Consider the following 20,982-nt stretch of genomic DNA (forward strand, 5'->3'; position numbering starts at 1 on the left):
CTCTCCTTGGGAGGAGGGGAGAGCCCCGGAGACGATCGCAAGCGTGCTTGAAGAGCTGCGCGGGCACGTCGGCGTGCCCTCCCTGAATGATGTCGGGGGTGCGAGTTCAGGAGCAGGGAGCAGAGCGGTGCTGCCGTGAGTTCAGGGATGACGCTGTCACTGTGCGCGAGCGCCTGTCTCCCTGGGGGAGGTGCGTCTGCGTGCCAGGAAATAAGCACAGAGAAAGACCACGGGGAAGGGGCGTTTCTGAGCCTCTGCTGTGTGCTGGGGATTTCGTGTCCTTCGTCTTGGTCAGTTCTCACCCTTCGGAATCCCAGAGTGGAAGGTATCAAAGGCTGAGAGGTGAGCAGTTTGAGAACCTCACCTGTGAGTGAAACTGAGGTTTAGACGACCCCCGACCCCACGGGGCCCATGCTCTTCGCACTGTGCGAGGAGAGCGCTGATGGAGCGGGAGGGGCCAAGGAAGTAGCAGAGGAGAACAGTTTACTGCATGATCTTTTGTTCCAAGATGTTACTTATTTTTAGAGAGAGGGGAGGGGAGAAAGAGAGGAACAGAAACATCTGTGTGAGAGAAAAATTGATCCGTTGGTTGCCTCTCAGGTTGCCCCCAGCCAGGGACAAAAATCCACAACCCAGGCAAGTGCCCTGACCGGGACTCGAAGAGGTGACCTTTTGGTTTAGGAGACAGCCCTCCAGCCAGCTGACCCACACCAGTCACGGCTGTTGCCGTCATGTTGATAAGGATCACAAGTGGAAATGCAGTTGGGGTGTTTGTCGACGGGCTGAGGCCTACAGACATCGCCAAGTACCTGTCTCACCAGTGGCCAGGGTGGTTTTGAGTTGAAGGGCGGGTCTCTCTGGGGTCTTGCCCATCCTCACTCACGTCTTTTGTGTAGACTGCCTACCTAAGAGATTTCAACGAAGAACAGAAGAAGGCGATAGAAACCGCCTATGCCATGGTGAAACACTCCCCGGCAGTTGCCAAGATCTGTCTCATTCACGGGCCGCCCGGGACAGGGAAATCGAAGACCATCGTTGGCCTCCTGTACCGCCTGCTGACAGAGGTAGAGCCGGCGGGGTGGGCGCGGTGCCTGAGGGGGCGCTGCTGCTCGGCTTGAGTTCACGGGCGGGTAAAGAAGCCCCGGCATGCCTCTTCCCTCACGTCTGGGTGTCTCTCTGATTTCGTGTGGAGTTTTACCAGACGGGTATAGCGGGGGGCAAGGGGGTTCTAAGAAGGAAAAAGGGCAGGAAATGATGTTCTGGGTGACACGATCCTGAGGCCCAGATGGAGGGCTGCTGGCTTTGTCACAGGTCCCGTCTGCTCGGAGACTGTCTCGAGTGTCTCCCTTGGGTGGCAGAGTTTTGGTTGGATTGAACACAGCTGAGTAAAGTGAGTGACTAGGAAGGTGCAGAGAAGCCGGGGTAGTTTTATGCCAGAGTGATCTTCATACCGGTGTGAGGTGTGGAGGCTTTTGTGTGTCTATAACTCCTCATAAGGGGAACTTGTAAGCATCCGTGGAAATAGAGGAAAAGGTTGAAACGCCATAGTAGAGCTCACCGGTATTTTTTGTCTGTCTGGTGCATGTGGCGAATCGCGGAACCAGAGGAGGGGGCGCTTTGACGAAAACTCGAACGCCAAGATCAAGCAGAACCGTGTGCTTGTGTGTGCGCCTTCCAATGCGGCCGTGGACGAGCTCATGAAAAAAATTATCGTCGAATTCAAAGAAAGGTGTAAAGACAAGAAGAATCCTATGGGTATGATACTTATGTGGACTTATGATCTGTTCTGTTGTGTTTGGGGAGCTCTCAATGACAGAGCAGGCCAGATCTGGTCATGACTTGTCCACAAGGCCGTGCGGCCCTTTTGTCCTTGGGGACTCTTTGAGCAGACGTTACCGAGCGTGTCCTCTGTGCCAGGCGCTGTGCCGAGCACTGGCGTTGCAGCAGGGCAGCCCCCGAGGGGCAGGTCTAGGGAGGAAGTGGGCGCAGCGGCGCTCGGAGTGCGGGGCTGGCAGCTCTCCCGGGGGGAGTGATTGTGGGTGCTGTCAGCTCCGGGGGGCTTTCAGAGGAAGTGGGTTCTAGGGGAAACCTGGAGGGCACTTCGGGACAGGCGGGGAAGGCGTGTGGGGGCGGGGGTTCAGCAGGCACGGCTGTCCGTGACCGCTAGTTCAGCACAGCCGGGAGGTGGCACGCTCCCCGAGGGCAGGGGTTACTGACTCCTTGGGGCAGCTTCTGGGTGCGAGACCCCGCCCGGGGCTTAGCAGACACGCAGCGACCTCGAGGCTGGAGCGGCGCTCCGTGTCAGCAGTTGGGAGATCTGTCCAGGGGGCTGCACCAGACCGTCCCCCGCGTGCGCACGTCGGAGGAGGAGACACCGCAGAGTAGGGCGGGCGGTGCCCGCGGGCGCTCCCTCAGCCCAGCCGAGGCCGGTGAAGAGCACGACCGCAGGCGCTCGGGCGCTTGCACGAAGACGGAGGATTCCTGTTTACTCGGCACCCCTGCCCGCTGCGTCCGCTTCGAGTGGTGCGGTGGGCTCTGTGTTAGGTTGCTGTTCGGGCTCACACGTCTCGTCTTTCCTGACCAAGTTTCGTTTTTCTTGAAGAGGTTACCTGACAGAGCCTTTTATCAGTTAGGGTGAGATTTGGCCGCAAGCGACTCCAAATGCAGTGGTTTAAGTGTGATAGAAGTTTCTTTCCTTCTTAGTCAGAAGGCCAGAGATGGGCAGGCTGGCACTGGTACCGGTGCGAGTCTGGAGGCCCAGGCTCCCTCTGCCCGCTGCCGCCCCGTGTGCGGCCGTCTTCCCGAGCGCACCTCCGCTGCAGCAGTGGCCCCCGAGAACGGCGGGGAGAGGGCGCGGGGAACACCCTGGCCTCGAGGTCAGGGAAGTTCCTAGACGCTGCCGGTAGCACCTCCGTGGGCTCCCTCCGCGCCAGCGTTTTCTCGCAGGCCACACCAGCCACGGGAGAAGCCAGGGCCCGCCGTCCTCGCTCTGAGGGGCCACGCTCGTTTTCTCACCGTGAGTGTGTTACCTACAAAGGGAATTCGTGGGTTCGTGGAACTTCCAGCACGTTGTCAGTCTGCAGCTTCCCCAGCCACCGTTTCATTTGTGAGGGCGACGAGTCTCCTTCTGTCAGCACGGCCGCTGCAGGGCGCTTCACTGTGGGGATGCGCCGTGTGTCTGTTGCCTGTTGATAGACAGTTAGCTTCTCTTTTATTTTTTACGGTTATGTTTTACTGGCCCTGGATGCTTGGCTCAGTGGGTTGAGTGCTAGCCTGCCTGTAAGCCAAAGGGTTGCCAGTTCAATTCCCCATCAGGGCACTTGCCTGGGTTACTGGCCTGGTCCCCAGTTGGGGTGTACAAGAGGCAGACACACCTAGATGTTTCTCTCCCTCTTTCTCCCTCCCTTCCCCTCTCTAAAAATAAATAATAAAGAAATCTTTTTGAGGAAGTTATATTTTATTGGTTATGCTATTACAGTTCTCCTAATTTTTTTTTCCTTAACCCCCACCACCCACCAGCCTCCTCTCCCCTCAGGCAGTCAAGCCCCCACCCTTGTTCACGTCCGTGGTCGTGGTGTAAGTTCCTAGGCTGCTCCATGTCCTACGCTGCACTTGACCTCCCCAGGGCTGCTCTGTGACTGCCTGTTTGTACTTCTTAGTCCCCGCACCTCTCACCCATTCCCCCAACACCCTCCCATCTGCCGGCCGTCAAAACGCTCTCTGTATCCATGATCCTGTCTCTGGTCTTCTTGTTTGCTTAGTTTGTTTTTCAGATTTACATGTTGATAGATATGTGTTTATTGCCATTTTATTGTCCATAGTTTTGATCTTTTTCTTAAATGAGTCCTTTTAACATTTCATATAATGATGGTTTGATGATGATTGACTCCTTTAGTTTTTCCTTGTCTGGGAAACTCTTTATCTGCCCTTCAATTCTAAATGATAGCTTTGTGGGGTAGAGCAATTTTGGCTCTAGGTCCCTGCTTTTCATGACTTTGAACGTTTCTTACATCCTTTGTTTCTGACAGGATCGTTTCTATGCTGCTGAGATCCTCACTGAGTTCCTTGAGCTTCCTGATCACTAGTGTTTCAAACTCTGCATCTGATAGATTGCTTTTCTCCATTTCGTTCAGCTATTTTTCTGGAGTTTTGGTCTGTCCTTTCATTTGGGCCGTGTTTCTTTGTCTCCTCATTTTGGCAGCCTCCCTGCATTTGTTTCTAGAGCTGCTTGACTCCCTGTCTTGGTGGTGTGGCCTAATGCAGTAGGTGTCCTGTAGGGTCCAGCGGTACAGCCGCCCGTCACCCCTGCTGGGTACTCGAGGTGCACCCTTTGTGTGAGCTGAGTACACCCTTCTCTTGTAGTTGAGCCTTGGTTGTTGTGGGCAGATCAACAGGAGGGGTTTACCCAGGCCAGTCAGCTGTGCAAGGACTGGCTGTGACCACTGACCACCAGCCTCCATCCTCTGGGGAGGATCAGCTGTGCAGGGTCGGGGTGGTGGTGCTCCGACATGGTCTGTAGCTGTCCTCTGGGGCGCTGGCCCTGGGGTTTCCCGGGGGGGGGTGTGTGCCGGCCAAGATCAGCCCCCACCTGTGTTTGCCTGGGGCTCCCTGCCTGAGCTGTACGGCAGTCTGAGATGGCTGCTCCTTGTGCTGGGCTTGGAGGTTTCTGGGGAAGCCAAGCTGTGAATCTGGGCTGCCAGTTCTAGGCCTGGGGTTCAGTGAGGCCAACTGTGCTCATTTGAGAAGATTTAGGAAGTTCTGCCACTTGAGACAAGACCGTTCACACGGAAAAGTGGCTTGGGTGGGCCTGTGAGTTGGGTGGGGCAGAGTCTCTGGGGATCTCCAAAGTGGGTCAAACAGTGTTAGCTGTTGATGGGAGTCTCAGATATGGCATCAGCTTGTCGGCTCTGTGTGGGGAGGACTCAGAAAAGGGACAGTGGCCTCTGTTGACCTTGATGTCAGACACCTCAGCCTCCCCCTACATGCCACTGGTGCCCCTCAAGCTGCCATCTTGGTGCTGGAGCCCAGAGGAGTGAGTCTGCCTGCTCTGCCATCCTGACAGGAAGCCTCTGTCCCGTTGTTATTCCAGACATTACTGCAGCGGACACGCATTTGGGTGTGCTGTTCTCCGGGCAGGCGCAGGCGAGCTGGTGCGGCCGCCGGGCAGAGGCCACACGCGGGGCAGGGCGGGGCAGGCTTCCGGGCTCTTCCTCACGTCTGTGCTCCTGCAGCTCTCCGAGAGGTGCTTCCCAGGTGGTGGCTTGTGACTGCCACTAGTGGGCTGCCAGTCAGTTTAGGGCGACCATAACGAGTATATTTAAACAAGATAAAAGAGGTGAAAAAACCAGAAAAGATCAGAGGATAGGTGGGGAGGGTCAGTAACCTCTCTCCCTGCTGATGGGTGAAGTGTACTTCAGATCACAGGTGCAGGTCGCTGGTCTGCTGCCTGTGTGCCCAGAGCGAAATTCTTGGAGTGAGATTTGCATGTCTTTGGTTCTCTAGACAGTGCCAGATTCTTCTGGAAACTGGTCAGACCAGTGCACCTGACCCGGAGCCGAGCCTGGGCGGCACGCAGGGCCTGCGGGCCCCAGGCCGGCTGGGCGAGGCAGGCGTTTTATTCTTTTTCTTGGAGAGCAAACAGCTTCTGTCAGTAGAGGAAGCTTTTTCCTCCTTTCTCGGTGGTTCGTTTTCACCACTTTCCACGGCTTCCCGTCGCGTGGAAGTGACGCCCTGCCGTGCAGCGTGACTTCTGCGTGTGGGTCCCGGTGCGTGGCCTTCACTGGCTCGCGTCCCCTTCTGCCCGTTTCTGTCAGGAGCAGGTGTTGAATCTGGTTGCATTTTGGGGCCTTTCTTTGGCATTCTTTGAAATGGTAGTGAAGTTTTTTAATCTGTTAATGTGGTAAGTTACTTTTTTTTAATGATAAACTATCTTTGATTCTTAAAGCCAATTTGGTTGTGTTACTGTTTTTTAACACATGCTTGGATTACTGATGTTTTACTTAGAATTTTTAAAATGCATAAATGAGGCCAGCCTGTAGTTTCTTTGTCATATTTTTTTCTGGTGTTAGTGTTGAAGTTACACAAACTAAAAATGGAGTTGAGGGGAAGTATTTTTTCCTCTGGAATGTTTTGTATATGACATTATCTTTCCCTTGAAGGTTCATTTGTTTTTAGTGCTGTTTGTTTTGTTTTGTCTTTTCTGATTTTGACCGAAGGGTAAGTTTTTATCCACTGTTTAAATGTCTTTAATTGTTAAGGCTTCATTCACATTTTCTGGATTTGAGTGAATTTTGCTAATTCACATGTTCAAAAGAATTTCACTCTGTCTTAGGTTTTCAGATATATATTGTATAAAGTTCTTTGTATTTTCACTTCTAAAATCTCAACTGTATTTCTGAGGGCCACCTTTGTGTTGAATGTTTAGCCCGTAAATCTGCACGTGGCACAGGCCTGTGGTGGCGAAGTCCCAGGACAGAATGAGTTTTTTCCCAGCTCAGCCAGGACAGGACAGGTTCATTTCTTTTCCATCCTGCTGCTTGTCTGGTCTGCTGCTTGCTAGCAGGCCCTGAAGTCCAAGCCCATGTTATAAAACTTCTACACCTTGATTGGAGTGGTGCTTCCGCCAATGTAGACACTTGTTCAACTTTGTAAAACAAAAGATGTGTAAATCTCTGCATTTTATTGAATGCAGATTAAGAACTGCCTGAGCACGGAGACGGTGACCCCCTCTCAGCCTTCGCTTCCGGGAGGCCACGGCAGCTGCTCTGGGCCGTCCGCACTGGTTCCCGGCTCACTCTCTCGTGGTTGGCTCCTGGGTCTGTCTCATCCTCTTACGGACTCGCCCTACAACTCGGGCATCTGTCGTAACGCACGGGGTGTTTCTAGTCAGTGGAGTAGAATGTGATGTGGAGTCGAGTTTCAAAATTTGGTTCTAAGTATTCTGCAGAAAAGGACTGATGGTCAACTAAGATCATTTCAGAAATTTAGAGGTGTATAAATAGTCTTTATATATTTTTGAAATATCCTATGGGTAAGAAATGTGTTTTAACTCACCATTTTTCAAATGTATTAAACCATGGAAACTTTCCCAAAAAACAATTTGAGAAACATTACTATAATAGAGTCTCATGTCCGCAGGGTAGTGTTTACATATGACCTGGCTGCCTTTTACGAGGAGAAATGACAAATTCTTCCTCGACAGTTGTCATGCAGAGTCTCTGGAGCAGCACGTGTGAAGCCCCACGTGGCACCCCTCCAGCTAGGCCAATTCCCGTCAGCCCTTCTCCGGGTGCTTGTTGATGTGTTTGCTCAGAGACCCCTGTCGTGGTGGACAGAGGTCGGCAGAGTCCTTTCGGTCTCATGAGTATGCTTTTCATCAACAGGAAACTGTGGCGATATCAATTTAGTGCGTCTGGGGCCAGAAAAGTCGATCAATAATGAGGTCCTGAAATTCAGTTTGGACAACCAAGTCAGCCACAGAATGAGTGAGTACCGAGTACAGTTCGCGCCGACATAGGCTCCATCTGCTTGGGTGCAGTGGGCGAGGTTGGACATGTAACGTATGTGGAGACCCCAGAGGTAGTCTGACTTTGAGGACTTGTTGGTATGCATATATGTGTGTTGAGAGATGGCACATAATTCTTTTTTTTTTTTTTTTTTTTTTTTAAGAAAAAGATTTACCATCTTACGTTCAGGAGATGCATAGAAGAAAGGAGTACCTAGACCATCAGCTAGATGAACTTTCCCGCCAGCGTGCCCTGTGCCGAGGTGGGAGGGAAATGCAGGTATCTAAACATTTTTTGGTTAATTTTTTAAAAGATGTTATTTATTCATTTGTAGAGAGAGGGGGAGGGAGGGAGAAAGAGAGGGAGAGAAACATCCATTAGTTACCTGTCTCACCCCTGGCACCGGGGACCTGGCCCACAACCCAGGCAAGTGTCCTGACTGGGAATTGAACTGGTGGCCCTTGGGTTCGCAGTCCAGCACTCAACCCACCGATCCACACAAGGCAGAACTGGTTAATGTTTTTAATAAATCATAGGTGCACAAACTAGATGAGTATTGGATGCCATTTTTCATTGTAGAATAGCATAATGTATTGATAAAAATGTATACAAAAGTGGTTTGCCTTACATCAGGGTTTCATAGACTTTTTTTGAAAAGGTCAAGACAGTAATTGGTTTAGACTTTGCAGGTCTGTTTCCTCAATTCAGCTTTGCTGTGATAGCACAGAAGCAATGGGAGATACACACAAACAAAGGGTTGCGGTTGTGTTCCAATAAAACTTTATTTACATAAACAGGCGGTGAGTTGAGTTTGGCTGTAGTTTGCTGTTGCCTGCCTTCTGTTAAAGCTGTACTGAATTCATTAGGTATCTTTGGATTACAAGTTGAAGAAACTCAATTCAAGTTAGACAAAAGGGAATTCACTGGCATCTTGACTTGGGACGTTTAGGAGTGGGTTGACTTCAGCCAGCTTTGTCATTTCTCCGCCTCTGATTGGCTTGTCTGTGTATCAGCCATCTCTCCTCCTGGAGAAGATGGGTGCCAGCATCTCTGGGCTCCACCACCCAGCTCAGAAAAGCCCCAGGTGGAGAGAGCCCCTCCTGTTACCCATGCATCGGTTCCAAGTAAAAACTCAGGTTAGTCTGTGGTGTATAGGCAGCTCTGATCCGTGCTTTTAAGGGGCTGGGTGCCATAATCGACCAGGTCTGTATTATAGGCCTGTCACTGTGTCCAGAGATGACTGAGGTGTGATTGATGGCCTCATTTGAACCACCTGGAAGTGAATGAAGGAATGGCGGCTCAAGAGCCCAGGTGCTCAGAAGTAGCTCACATGCCACACACTGGACCTAAGGGCATCCTACACCGGGAAGAATCTGTCAAATTCCATGGACTGCTAAGGGGGGAGCACAGGGTGCTGGGTGGACTATGCAGCAGCGGAGTGGGAGAGACACTGAAATAGTGAGGTTTATTACTCAGGTACTGGAGGAAGGGCACAGCTCACCATGGGGGGGGCCACACGGGGGGCCAGGGCCAAGGGCAGACAGAGGTGCAGCACCTGGGGCGCATGCCTTTATCAAGGCCTGCGGGTGGAGTGCTCTGGGGTCCTGCTCTGAGGCTGGATGGGCGGGTCCAACCCACAGACCTCACCTGGGGAGCGAGGAGGGGGGCTGTGCCAGGGGGGCGGGGTGGTGGCTAAGAGACAGCTGGTGTCCAGGCGGCCAGAGAAACCTTCTTGGGCCGCCTCGGGCACGTGTTGTGGGAAGGGGCCGGGGTCCGCGAAGGTCTGCGGGCCGCTCGGCCACGCGGAGCGGGTGTGGAGGCAGCAGTGTGGCGGGGGTGCTGAGCTCGGCCGGGCCTTGGCGATGTGGGAGGGTGTCAGGGCCTCACCCGAGAGGGAGAGCGAACCAGCAAGTGTGTGTGTTGCGGGTGGAGTGCAGGCCCCCCCTTTGGGAGGGAGGCGGATTGTTAGAGAGCATTCTGAAATGCCTGTTCGGTTTTGGTGATGGCATTCTAAATTTTTCCAGAGGCAAGAATTAGATGAAAGAATTGCTCACGTTTCCAAAGAAAGGCAGGAACTTGCTTCTAAAATTAAAGAGGTAAGTAGTTAACTGTATAGCATTTTTTTTTGTAATTACGACATAGGTCAGACAAGCAGTGAGCTTTTATCAGTTACATTTTAAACATTTTTTGAGAAATTTGAAACAAATACAAAAGTGGAGATAGTGATGTAATTACTTGTATATTTGCCTTTGTTTACTAAGCCTGATAATGAATTCTTATCACCACCTGAGATTTCTAAGCAGTAAGTGATCATAAAGTAGCTTTCCCTTTCTAGGTCTGGGTGGGTATTAAAAATCCTGTTACTAGGTCCTCTATTTCCTTCCCCTGCAACTGCAAAGTCAGTTATGATACTTAGAGCCAGACGGATAATGAAAACAGGTTTGTGGGTGTTTTTACTACGAAAAAAGGAGGAGAACACAGGTCTGCGTTCAAGTGCAGTGGCGCCGGGGACTCCATGTTGCGTTTCTTCAGGTAACTCGGTGTTTCGTCTGGGTCAGCGAGGGCGCGGAAGACCGCCCAGTGGTGTGACCAGTGTTCTGTCGGCAGTGTATGGTCAGCCTTCTCTGTGTGGCTGAATAAATACAATTGAATTTAATGCATATTCCCATTAGCAGTTGTCTGTTTAAATTAAAATTAGGTGGAGAGCTTTTCATTAAAATTTTAAACTGAGCCCATACTCAGTCTTCCCACATTGAAGGATGAAGTTCATGTTCACAGACAGCGTGGTTTTTGTTGTTAGTCACATTGTTCTGTGGCCGTGGTGTTTGTCTATTTTCTCATCGATGACTGAGAGGAGGTGAGTGGCAGAGCATCAGCACAGCAGCCCTGGGGGGCCACAGTCACCCCCCTCCATCCGGAGCTCACATGAGAGCCTTAGAGCCCGGGGCTGGGTGTGTCCTGTGTGGCCTTGGGTCACCACTGCTTTTGGGAGCGGAAACAGGCTGAGTCCCTGATCAGAGCACTAGTGTATGGCTTTGGCCCCCGGGCGGTGGGCAGTGTGAGGCGTCTGCCCCATGGCCCGGTCCGGCCCCCCGGGCGGGCTGAGTCGTTTTCCTAGGGTCTCCGTCTGCAGGGCAGCGTGTTCAGGGAGGGCTGTATGCAGCAGGATGGGGGCTGGCCAGGGCTGTTATCTACCTGGGAGGAGAGTGCCTTTGCTGTTGGTGCTAGCCTTTCGAAAAGGAAGAAGATCCTTACGTACATAAAAACAAACTGAAGAACACAAGCAAGTTTGGTTCCAACCTTAGTTTTACTCAGTCTCTTCACAACTCGGTAGAATCAGTTCATCTCCGCTTATTCTGGTTCCTGCCCACATGCATCTGTGGCTGTAAGAGTTGTCGTTGACTTTGACAAAATCAGACCCTGGGTAAATTTTTCTTAGTGTGCCTAAATCTGATTCTAAGTTTGGACTGTACTGCAAAGCAATATGTTTTTCTGGTGGTTTCTGGTTATCTTGAATGCTTCTGCTGTTTTTGTAGGTTGAGATTCTCTTCTTACATTTACTAAATATTACTCTGTCACATAATAAAGGTGGGTGTTTTATAGTAAAAATAGGCCTACTGTAGTCAAGAATTTACGTACAACCGAGTAATAACGAGCCTCTGCTTGCTGTCTCAGGTTCAAGGGCGCCCACAGAAAACCCAGAGCATCATCATCCTGGAGTCCCACATCATCTGTTGCACCCTGAGCACGAGCGGCGGCCTGCTGCTCGAGTCTGCGTTCCGGGGGCAGGGGGGCGTCCCCTTCAGCTGTGTCATCGTCGACGAGGTCAGTCTGCAGTCCACTGTCCAGCCTGGACGGTGCCACGAGGGGTCGTAGACAAACAGACTGGGGAGATGTGGACACAGTGGTCTTTGCTTCTGAGTTTACCTGCCATGACACGTGAATTCGTTCATGTTGACATAGGCCAAGGACTCCCCACAGTCGAAACCACCCTTCCAGTGTTGGGGTTTACTACTAAGGATGCCCAGTTGTTCCTCACAAAACCCTGCCCACGGATGGTCTGAGCTTCTCCTTGCTGTGTCTCAGCTTGCCTTCCGAAGCATGTTAAATATGCCTTTGCACAGCCCGAGCCACAGCACTGTCCTGGTTCATTCGTGAGCAAACATGTAGTAGCGACAGGAGGCCCACGGTCCCGCAGTCACCCAGGGGGAGTCGGAGGGTGTGAGGAAGGGCTGAAGGACACGGCATGCGGTGGAAGGAACGCCCAGTCTTGCTGTCGAAAGGCCTCCTGGGGACTAAGGAGAAAGCTGGGTGGGTGGGGACACAGTGCAGTTGCAGTGGGAACGAGGACCGCAAGCCTGGGGCAGTCCGTGGCCTTCTAAGTCTCAGTGGCACCTGAGTGGTGGCTGGCCTCAAAATGTGTGTTGTGGGGTTTTTTAGTGAGGAGCGTTTGCTCTGTTGTTTTTCTAAGAAAATCCTGCTTTTAGTGTTTGGTGCAGAAGGACAAAGTGAGGCTCTTCTCGGAACGGCTCGAGCATTTGCGAGTCGGGCAGACCGCACACGCCGACTAAAAAGCGCAGACCGCTAAGACGAGTCTCCTTCCGTGCTTTGTTCCGCAGGCCGGGCAGGCTGGTGAGGTCGAGACCCTCACCCCACTCATCCACCGCTGCAACAAGCTGATCCTCGTGGGGGACCCGAAGCAGCTCCCCCCCACGGTTATCTCCCTGGTGAGTTCCTTGCATTCCAACTGTGTTAACGTGGAAGGGGCTGCTTTGGGGTTTTCTGTGGGGGCGGCGGTCTTTGTTGGATCGTTCTCTTACTTGTAGGGAAAAGTATTGGAAAGTCTGGGAAAAAGAGAATCACGGTTTGGGTCTTAATCGTTCACGTCTCTGAAGACGCCTCTGTGCGCACACACGTGTCTGTGCGTGTGTGGCAGGAGCGGCGCCAGGCCCGGGAGTGACCCCCAGGCCCCTTTTCCTGGGACAGGCTGTGTGCCGCTGCGTCAAAGGCTGTGTCCGACTCATGTGGGTAACAAACGCCACAAAAGTAACGAATGAAAAGGTTTGAAGCAAGGAGAAGAATCCCAGGCCACCGATTTGCATTTACGTATGTGCAAATTGGAGGAAAACATTATAAACAGATTATCTTTAGAGCACGTCCCAGTTTTAGAATTGGGTGCCCTGTGGTACAAGGAACTGTGGCCCTCACGCTCTCCCGTGGGAAGGCAGCAGTGAGCACCTGCCTCGTGGTCCACCTCTCGTGTTTCCGCTCCCAGTGACCCTGGTGCCCAGCCATGCATGTGCGGGGGTGGGGGGGTCGGGGTGGGGTCATGGGGTCAGGGCCAGGCCGCAGCTCTGAAACCAGGCCACACGCGCCTCCACCATGTGCCGGTCGGACTCTGAAGGGCTGCGGGACAGAAAGGCTGTTGATGGGCCTCCGCTCAAGTGTCCACTTTAGTGGTTGACTAAAAACAGCAAAAATGAGGAAAATCTATTTGGGCTTCCTTCTCCTTGCAAAAATAATGCAGACTTATTGGGGAAAGTTCAGAAAATAAGTACGAAGTTCATTTCTTCGACCTCTTTCTAGGGTGATAGCTGAGGATAGCTCAGTGAGCATTTGAACAGACCTGCGGGGCACCCGAGTGTTCACAGGTCCCCTCCCTTAGTCTGTGCCCGCCGAGTGCCGGCCGCGCTCGGGTGCCAGCTCGGGTGCCAGGGTGACAGCACAGAGAACCGGCTGCAGTCCCTGCCCTCCTGGGGCTCACATCCCAGCAGGTGACAGACACGAGCGTGTCCCCCGGGAGGGTGTCGGGCAGTTGTCAGGTGTGTGCTCGTGCACGCGTGTGCAGGGCTCGGCTTTGTGGCAGCCGGTGTCTCTGCAGTCGGCAGACAGACCGGGAAGGCCCTTCCCCGTGCTCTTGTCGGGGGCTCGGCTCTTTTTCCAGGAGTACCCGTGTTACCTCCTGTAAGTCGTTTCTCTTCTTCCCCAGAGAGAAGAGCCAAAGTGAGATTTTGGCTAACTTGAATGAATTTTTTTTGAGGGGGTATAAATGACGTTGTCAGATGTCTCCTAATAGTTACTTTATGTAGTTCAAATCCCAAACATAAATAGTGTACTATTCAGACGTACACCCTTTCTGCCCACCCGCAGCTGGTGGGTGGGACACCTGCAGCCCCGCACCCACCTCGCTCAGGAGGGTCCCGCCTTCGAGCTGCCCCTGGAGAGCACCTTCCCGCTTCCGGGCTGCTCGAGGCCGTGCTCTCTGAGTCTCGGCACGGGGCTGGCGTTGGAAGGGGGATCCCCAGGTGCAGACCAGGTGACACCACGGCGTTCTCTTCCCTGTCAGGCAGGCGCCGGCTGGCTTTCAGGCTGCGGGGGTGCGAGCTCAGCTGGGAGGGGGACAAAGCAGTTGGTCTGTCATCACCGAGACAGGTGTTGGCATCAGCACAGCCTCAGCTGTGCTCAGTCGGAAGGCCCTGCCCCTGTCATGCGCAGGGGGTGGGTTTTCTGAGGGAGGGAGAGGCAGGGCCTCAACCTCTGTGGCCAAGCTGCCCGCTTTTCAAGGGCCAGGGTCAGAAACGTCTTCCTTCTCTGACCCTCTGGTTGTCGGGCGTGGGCCCCGAACCTCGCCACACGCAGGCTGGAGCTCAGTGATTGTCACTGCTCCGGGGGGGAGAGGACAGGCGGCCCCTCAGAGACGGCCACTTTCCCGCCCAACAGAAGGCGCAGGAGCACGGCTACGACCAGTCGATGATGGCCCGCTTCTGCAAGCTGCTGGAGGAGAACGTGGAGCACAACGTGAGCGGCAGGTTGCCCATCCTGCAGCTGAGCGTCCAGTACAGGATGCACCCCGACATCTGCCTCTTCCCTTCCAATTACGTGTACGGCAGGAGCCTGAAGACCCACAGGTGGGCCCCCGTCCGTGTCGGCCGGTTCCGTGCACAGGGCGCTGCTTAGAAAGGAGAGCCGTTCCACTGTGGGCTTAAGTCCTGTCGTAAAAAGCATCGATGCAAAACGTAATAGTCTTCTCTAATTATAGAAGTCACGTTGGTTACGGCAAGTGTAGACAAGCAAAGAAAGGAGGGCGGGAAGCCAGCGGTGCTCGCACTGCCCAGAAGTAGGCACCGGTGACGTTTCGGTGCGTCTTCTTCTGGTCCTTGCGCTGTGTGCGTCTTTCTCATTTTTTTAGCTCAAAAAGAAAATTGCAGTGTGCTCTGTATAATATTCAGAGGCTTGCTTTTTTAACTTCCTGTGTTATGAGTAACTTTCCATCGTAATTGTTATGTTTTAATCACACCGCTCATTCTCTCAAGCGCTGGAATAGAAATAAACTTTGTTTTCCACCTTTCACCAGAGCACGTCCCAACAGAAGAAGGCCCTTCTGGTGCCCTTAGTTCCCCAGCTGCCTCCTACACAGGGAAGACGGTGCTAACAGTTAAGTTCTCTTCAGGTACCTGCCCTGTGGGGACCTGTGCTCTGAACGGTGTCTGTCCCCTTGCAGAATGACAGAGACCATCCGGTGCTCGTCCGAGTGGCCGTTTCAGCCCTACCTGGTGTTCGATGTCGGAGACGGCTTGGAGAGGCGGGACAACGAGTACGTTTCCCTCTTTTCTCACTCCCTGGGGAGGTCCCAGAATTGCCATGGTCTTTCTGGTCATTTTTACGTGCAGAGCACTGTCCGCACACATCCCTCTGCCTGGTGGCAGTGTGGCTGGTTTTATGGAGCCAGGTTACTAGTGTCTCCGGTTTAAAAGGCAAACCATTGATGCCCTCGTCCGTGGTTCAGCCCCTGGGTTCTGACGTGTGCAGTGGAGACCGCGTTGCCCCCCATGTGGTGTGGGCACTGGAGCGTGTCCAGGCCGCGGCCGTAGCTCTGAGTGGGCTCTTCCGCATTCTGATGGGTGATCGCCAAGGCCATGGATGGCGCCATCTGGGTTAAGTGTTGTGAAGGAGCAACGTAGACTTGGCCGGCGTAGGGTGTGAGACCGAGGGTGGGCAGGACTCGACGTGTGTCGTGCTGTTGGGGGGGTCTGTGAGTGGCAGCAGAGAGGGTGGGGGCTGCTCTTTGGGAAGCACCTGGGGGAGCCAGGGCTGCTTGTGAGCGAGCAGAGGAGAGGCAGGCTGGGGTCTGCCTTGGTGGGAACAGGCATGGACGCCCCTGTGCACGATGACGCTGGAGGGAATGTGAGCCCACCTGAGTCCCAAGAGCCGCAGAGCAGGCCGCGTCCTCAGAGGATGTCCCTGAAGACGGGGCAGTTGGAAATGCAGAGATGTGGGTGGCCGGGGTTCACACTGCCAGAGGGACTGTGGGACGGACGGAGCAGAGGACCGAGAGCTGAGCTCCCTGAGCATTGTGGGGGTGGAAGCGCACAAGATGGGTGTTGACCTGAGAGGTGATGGAGCAGAACAGAAGTGATAGGCGGAAGAGAGAGCTAGTTAGCTGGGTCATCTGCACAGGAAGTCTTGAACTCAGGGTGGTGGGCACCGAAGGCTCCTGAAGGGAGACAAGGCAGCCTCGGGAACAGCGGTGCCTGTGCAGTGTCCCCCCGCCGTGCCTCTGTGTGTCCTGTCCCCTGTGGGGTGGTGAGCTAGGAGGGCAGGGGTAGGCCAGCGAGGAGGCCAGTGAGGACGGGGCTGCTGCAGGACCCCTGGCGTACATCTCCCGGGCTGTGTCCTGGGAGTCTGTGTGGCTGGCTTACCCCTGCTCCTGTGGTGCGAGACTCGCACAGCCCGGCTGGGGCTCAGCTGGCGGGGGCATCGTCCCGTGCACCAAAGGGTTGTGGGCTCCGTTCCCAGTCAGGGTGTGTGCCTGGGTTGCATGTTCAATCCCCAGATGGGCCACGTGCAGGAGGCAGCCGATCTGTCTCTCACGCGGATGTTTCTTTCTCCCCCCGTCTTTCTCTGTCTCTGAAATCAGTAAAACATATCCTCGGGTCAGGATGGAAAAAACCCATCTGAAGCACTTTTCTCAGCATGCGGAAGACAGCAGATCTTTACTGTTCGTGTCCTCTCTGTTACACTTTCGTTCTTTACCATTGCTATTCTTGTTTCAACAGATGTTTACCAGGTGTTAAGAGATTGGTGCCTATGCCTCAGTTGACTTAAAACTTTTCTCTCTCACAACTTTGTTGCACCAGCCAGTTATCTTGTATTTGATGGCACCACGGTAGGGGCCGGCCCAACCGCCTTTTTGAGTCCCTGCTGAGTGGGAGTGGGGACAAACCGCCTTTCCTGTCACAGAGGCGGGTGGGACTTGAGTTAGCAGTCGGACTGCTGTGCGTTTCAACACGTCCTTTTGTTTGTTTCATTTAGCTCTTACGTGAATGTTCAAGAAATAAAAGTGGTCATAGAATTGATCAAACTTCTTAAAGACAAAAGAAAGGACATTACTTACCGGAATGTTGGCATCATAACCCATTACAAGGCTCAGAAGATGATGATTCAGAAGGAGTTGGACAAAGAATTTGAAGGAAAGGGGTGAGGCATCTCCATTTTTACAGATATGTTTAGTTTTTAAGCTGAGTTGAGAAGAAAGGGGCCACAAGGGAAGGAAACGTGGGGAGCAGTCTCAAATGGGGGTCGTGGTCTAGCCCAGGGCACGGGGTTGCAGGTGGGCCCGCTCGCAGCCCTGTGCACGGAGCCCCCGCCTGTGGGACGCCCCCCGCCACCTGATACCTGGCCGTGCCGCCGGCCTCAGAGCTCTCGGGGCCGCTCCCTCCATTTAGTCCACAGCTCGTTCACTCAGTCCCAGTTCTCAAGAGACGCAGGGAGTCCCATTGTCACTTAGAATAAATTACTTAACCCAGGGCTGTGCAGCCTTTGGGCATCTCTGGGCCACACTGGAGGAAGAAGAGTTGTCTTGGGCCACACAGAAAAGTCACTGTGATACGTAACAAAAGTATCTCCGTGTTTTATGTAAATATACAGTTTTGTGTTGGGCTGCGCTCACAGCCCTCCTGGGCTGCCAGTTGGACGCCCTTCATTAACCCTTTTAGTGTCTTTATACACAGAGGGAAGGTCACGTTTTTGTCGTCCTTCTACCTCAGCAGTAAAATTAAAAAGTATTGGAAACCCATTGACTCAAAAGTTTCTTGACCTAGAAACACACAAACTACCAAAATTGGCTCTAGGAAAATAAAAGATTTGAACAGACCTTTAAAAAGTAAAGAAGCAGAGTTAGTAATCAAGCACTTCCAACAGGCTTTGTAAGTGGATACATAAACTTTTTATTTGTGCACCTGGACAAATACTCAGCCGTAAGAGAAAGGAGGCTCTGACACCTGCGAGGGTGCAGGTGCGCCTTGAAAACGTGCTGGGGGGGGCAGACAAAGGCCACGTGGCACGTGGCTCTGTGGAGACGAAGGGGGTTCGCGGTCGCAGGGGCCTGTGGGGAGGGGCAGTTGAGACGGATTCTCTTCTGGGTGGTGGAGATGTGCCGTCAGGGAAGATGGTCGCACAGCGTGGTGACTGTACTTGAAAGCGGCGGGTTTTGTGCTGTGCGAGCTGTGTTCCCGAAACCATGGATACACGAAGACGTTCCTGAAGCATCAGGAACGCGTGTGTTTAACGCGTGTGTTTCTGCAGCGAGTGTCTCTCTTCTGTGACCAGGCTGGCAGAGGTAGATACCGTGGACGCATTTCAGGGTCGTCAGAAAGACTGTATCATTGTTACGTGCGTCAGAGCGAACACTGTGCAAGGTTCAATTGGGTGAGTAACTGTTACTGACCTTTCCAGCTGTGAAATTAACCCGTCGGTTCTACTTGCCCAGATACTTCTATATGAACCCACGATACGGTGTAATGAGTAAATACGTCATTGGATCAAGTGTGTTTGCAGGGGCTCGTTCCTCTCCCACAGGATGTACCATGACGTGGTTTTTCCTCTCAGTGCTTGCTGTTTTGGCCGAGTTTGTTCACCTCAAGCACGGTCAGCTTATTTCCAGAGGCGCCAAGGGGGTGCAGTGGGTGTGTAGTGGGTGCCAGAAAACTCCCTTGTCTCAGCACGCTGAGGTTTTTCCCTCTGACGAGTGACGGGTGAAATTTACTGGTTGTAAATATGTTTAATTGCTCTTAAAACAGTCATGCACGTTGTCTCTGCCCCTGCCTGGAGGTGGTCTGCGTGCACACGTGGGGGCCACTTGTTTCGGGACCGCGTGACGGGTCGTTCCATCTGCGTTGGCACCGGATCTGCCGACTCTGAGTGCCCTCCTCCTCCTCAGTTGTTGCATTTGTTTGTGCACCGGTCCCACAGTGCTTTAGTGCCCTCAGATACACTTAGATTTAATTGATTCGAGTCCCGTATTTTTAAGACGTCTTTCAGGTTCAGAAGTCATACTGTCAAAATCCCCAGTATCTCGTTCAAGTCAAAACAGGAAACCGACAGGCGCATCCGTTTCAAGGAAGACACTGGGGGTTCTGTGCACTGTTTTCGGTGGGACTTGCTTCTGCGCCGGGTGCCCTGCACTGGGAAGAAGAGCGAGAGAGCACCGGGACTTTAAAGTCAAAGGGACCCACGGAAAACCATCTAAAAACTGTGTCTCGCCCACACTGAAACCACCAAGCACTGCAGAGAGTAACTTTGTTTTCGATTGCCTAGGTTTCTGGCGAGTTTGCAGAGACTGAATGTCGCCATCACACGAGCCAAGTACAGCCTCTTCATCCTGGGCCACCTGCGGACCCTGATGGTAGGTGCGGTCTTGGAGACCAGGGGGCCCAGCGTGGCCATTGTCACCAGTGGTGGGTTGGGGTTAGTTTTCATTGCCTGTTGGCGGGGGAGTGCAAGGGCCCACGGAGATGTGATAGAGGGGCCTCTTCCCGCCTTGTGTCCTCCAGCAGCTGCTCCCTGGGGCTTGCATCGCCGAGGCTACTTGCCTGCCTCAGACGAGGGCCTAAGGAGCCACAGCATCCTCTCAAAGTGGCCTGGTAAAAAAATTGCACCTACATTCTAGGTCGTTAAGGTGATGTGTGAAGTGCTCCAACTGCTCACTGTGGACCCAGTACAGACGTTCCTCTCGGGAGGGCGACGGGGGCTTGTTTGGTACAGAGACGTGCAACGTGATTGCTGGTATCACAACTGGCTAAAGCATGTATTTGCTCCTTGTCTCAGTAGGGGCGACAGCTTTCTGCTTTCCTAATTTCTCTGACAGTCATGAGTTACCTTAGCAGAGATTTCCCCCGTGTTGGTCAGCACCACCAGAGGGCGCTCAAACACAGTCATTCTCTTTCTTACTCTCTCTTGGGGTCTTCAGCTTCTGCTGTTTGTGCGTCCCCTTGAAATAATTTTTTAAGGCTGCGTCCCCTTGAAATAATTTTTTAAGGCTGCGCACATCCTGTTTTTAAGTATGATTAAAGGCTTTGTTTTCAGTGTATTATAAATATCGACAATTTAAGACGGAGCTTCTAAAGATACATCTAGTACATCGCTCTTAAGTGCGTGCCGTGGCCACTGTTGTCCTTCCTGCTCTGTGACACTGAGTTTCCCTCGTTCTTGTTGAGGATAAAATCAAGTGGGGCTGTACATTTTCACAACTAAAAGCCTTTCTGTTAATCTCACTGTTATTTCTCTGCCACACAAATTTTTATATGAATTAAAGTTAGAAAAACCTTTTTCATGACTGTTTGGGTAAACTGTGAAGGGTTCATGGACGTCTCTGTACTTTTGTTGCAAATTTCTGTGAATCTATAGTTACCCTGAAGTAAAAGGCTTTTTAAAAAATAGTTTTTTTCTGTGACCTTAAGGATCTGAATGTTAAAAAGGATTTTCTGTCACTTGAATAATCTATTTCAATGACTTTTTACACAGTTGCATTTTGATGTTCAAACCTGAAAAGTAAGGCATTACCAGAGCGATATCTCTTAGCGGTGCCACATTAAAGGAACTCTCGTGGGCACCCCGATTTGTGCCGTCCCCTTCATTTGGCACCCAGGAGTGTCTCGTGCTGTACCCTGTGGTCAGATCAGGGTGGACGAGGCCTCTGACCACAGTGGAGCGGAAGGGCGGGAAGCCCAGGAGGACGTAGGAAATGATTCTGTACAGCGTTCTTCCAGCCCCGCCCCTCAGAGTCTTTGCACACGTTGGTGCACGTTGGCAGACCACTGACCTCTCGCCGTGACATTATCCTCATGCCCAACCCATCATCTGGGTGTTCCAACCTCTATTGCCTTGGGGGCGGCTTTGTCGTTGCTGTTCTTTAGCTCTGTCCCCCTTACAGAGGTGGGATCAGTGGTTGAGGCACTTGGTTTCTTCTGCGAAACCAAGGCTAACGACCCCTCTCAGTTTTCGAGTCTTCGGGTGGGATTAGGCAGCACGTTCAGGTGCGGGGGGGGGGGGCGTTGGCCGCAGTGGCAGCAGGCCGTCTGCTTCTGCCTGTGTCTCAGCCACGGGGGCAGGGCGGGGGGGACGGAGCCCCAGGGACACGTGGGGTGCGTGACTCCTCTGGAGCTCCCCCCCCCCCGTGGAGCCGCAGAGGTGCCATCTG

General features: G+C 52.9%; 1 protein-coding gene across 4 annotated transcripts in view; it reads left to right on the forward strand.

Moving 5' to 3' along the window:
• Positions 1–20,982, forward strand: part of SETX (senataxin) — a 59,730-nt gene that overhangs the window by 34,566 nt on the left and 4,182 nt on the right. For 3 of the 4 annotated variants that reach the window (XM_053667683.1, XM_053667684.1, XM_037158588.2), the window contains 12 exons: positions 897–1,064; positions 1,605–1,755; positions 7,383–7,484; positions 7,669–7,784; positions 9,530–9,601; positions 11,181–11,330; positions 12,125–12,232; positions 14,226–14,413; positions 15,007–15,099; positions 16,818–16,982; positions 18,114–18,212; positions 19,101–19,188. In XM_053667683.1, coding sequence (XP_053523658.1) covers positions 897–1,064; positions 1,605–1,755; positions 7,383–7,484; positions 7,669–7,784; positions 9,530–9,601; positions 11,181–11,330; positions 12,125–12,232; positions 14,226–14,413; positions 15,007–15,099; positions 16,818–16,982; positions 18,114–18,212; positions 19,101–19,188 — 1,500 coding nt within the window. Of the gene's footprint in view, positions 1–896; positions 1,065–1,604; positions 1,756–7,382; positions 7,485–7,668; positions 7,785–9,529; positions 9,602–11,180; positions 11,331–11,992; positions 12,103–12,124; positions 12,233–14,225; positions 14,414–15,006; positions 15,100–16,817; positions 16,983–18,113; positions 18,213–19,100; positions 19,189–20,982 lie in introns of those variants that run through there. The other variant, XM_037158592.2, reaches the window with a different exon arrangement.

This window comes from Artibeus jamaicensis, unplaced genomic scaffold (genome assembly GCF_021234435.1).
Source record: "Artibeus jamaicensis isolate MK-2021 breed Jamaican fruit bat unplaced genomic scaffold, CSHL_Jam_final contig_471, whole genome shotgun sequence".
In the NCBI taxonomy this organism is placed as follows: Eukaryota; Metazoa; Chordata; class Mammalia; order Chiroptera; family Phyllostomidae; genus Artibeus; species Artibeus jamaicensis.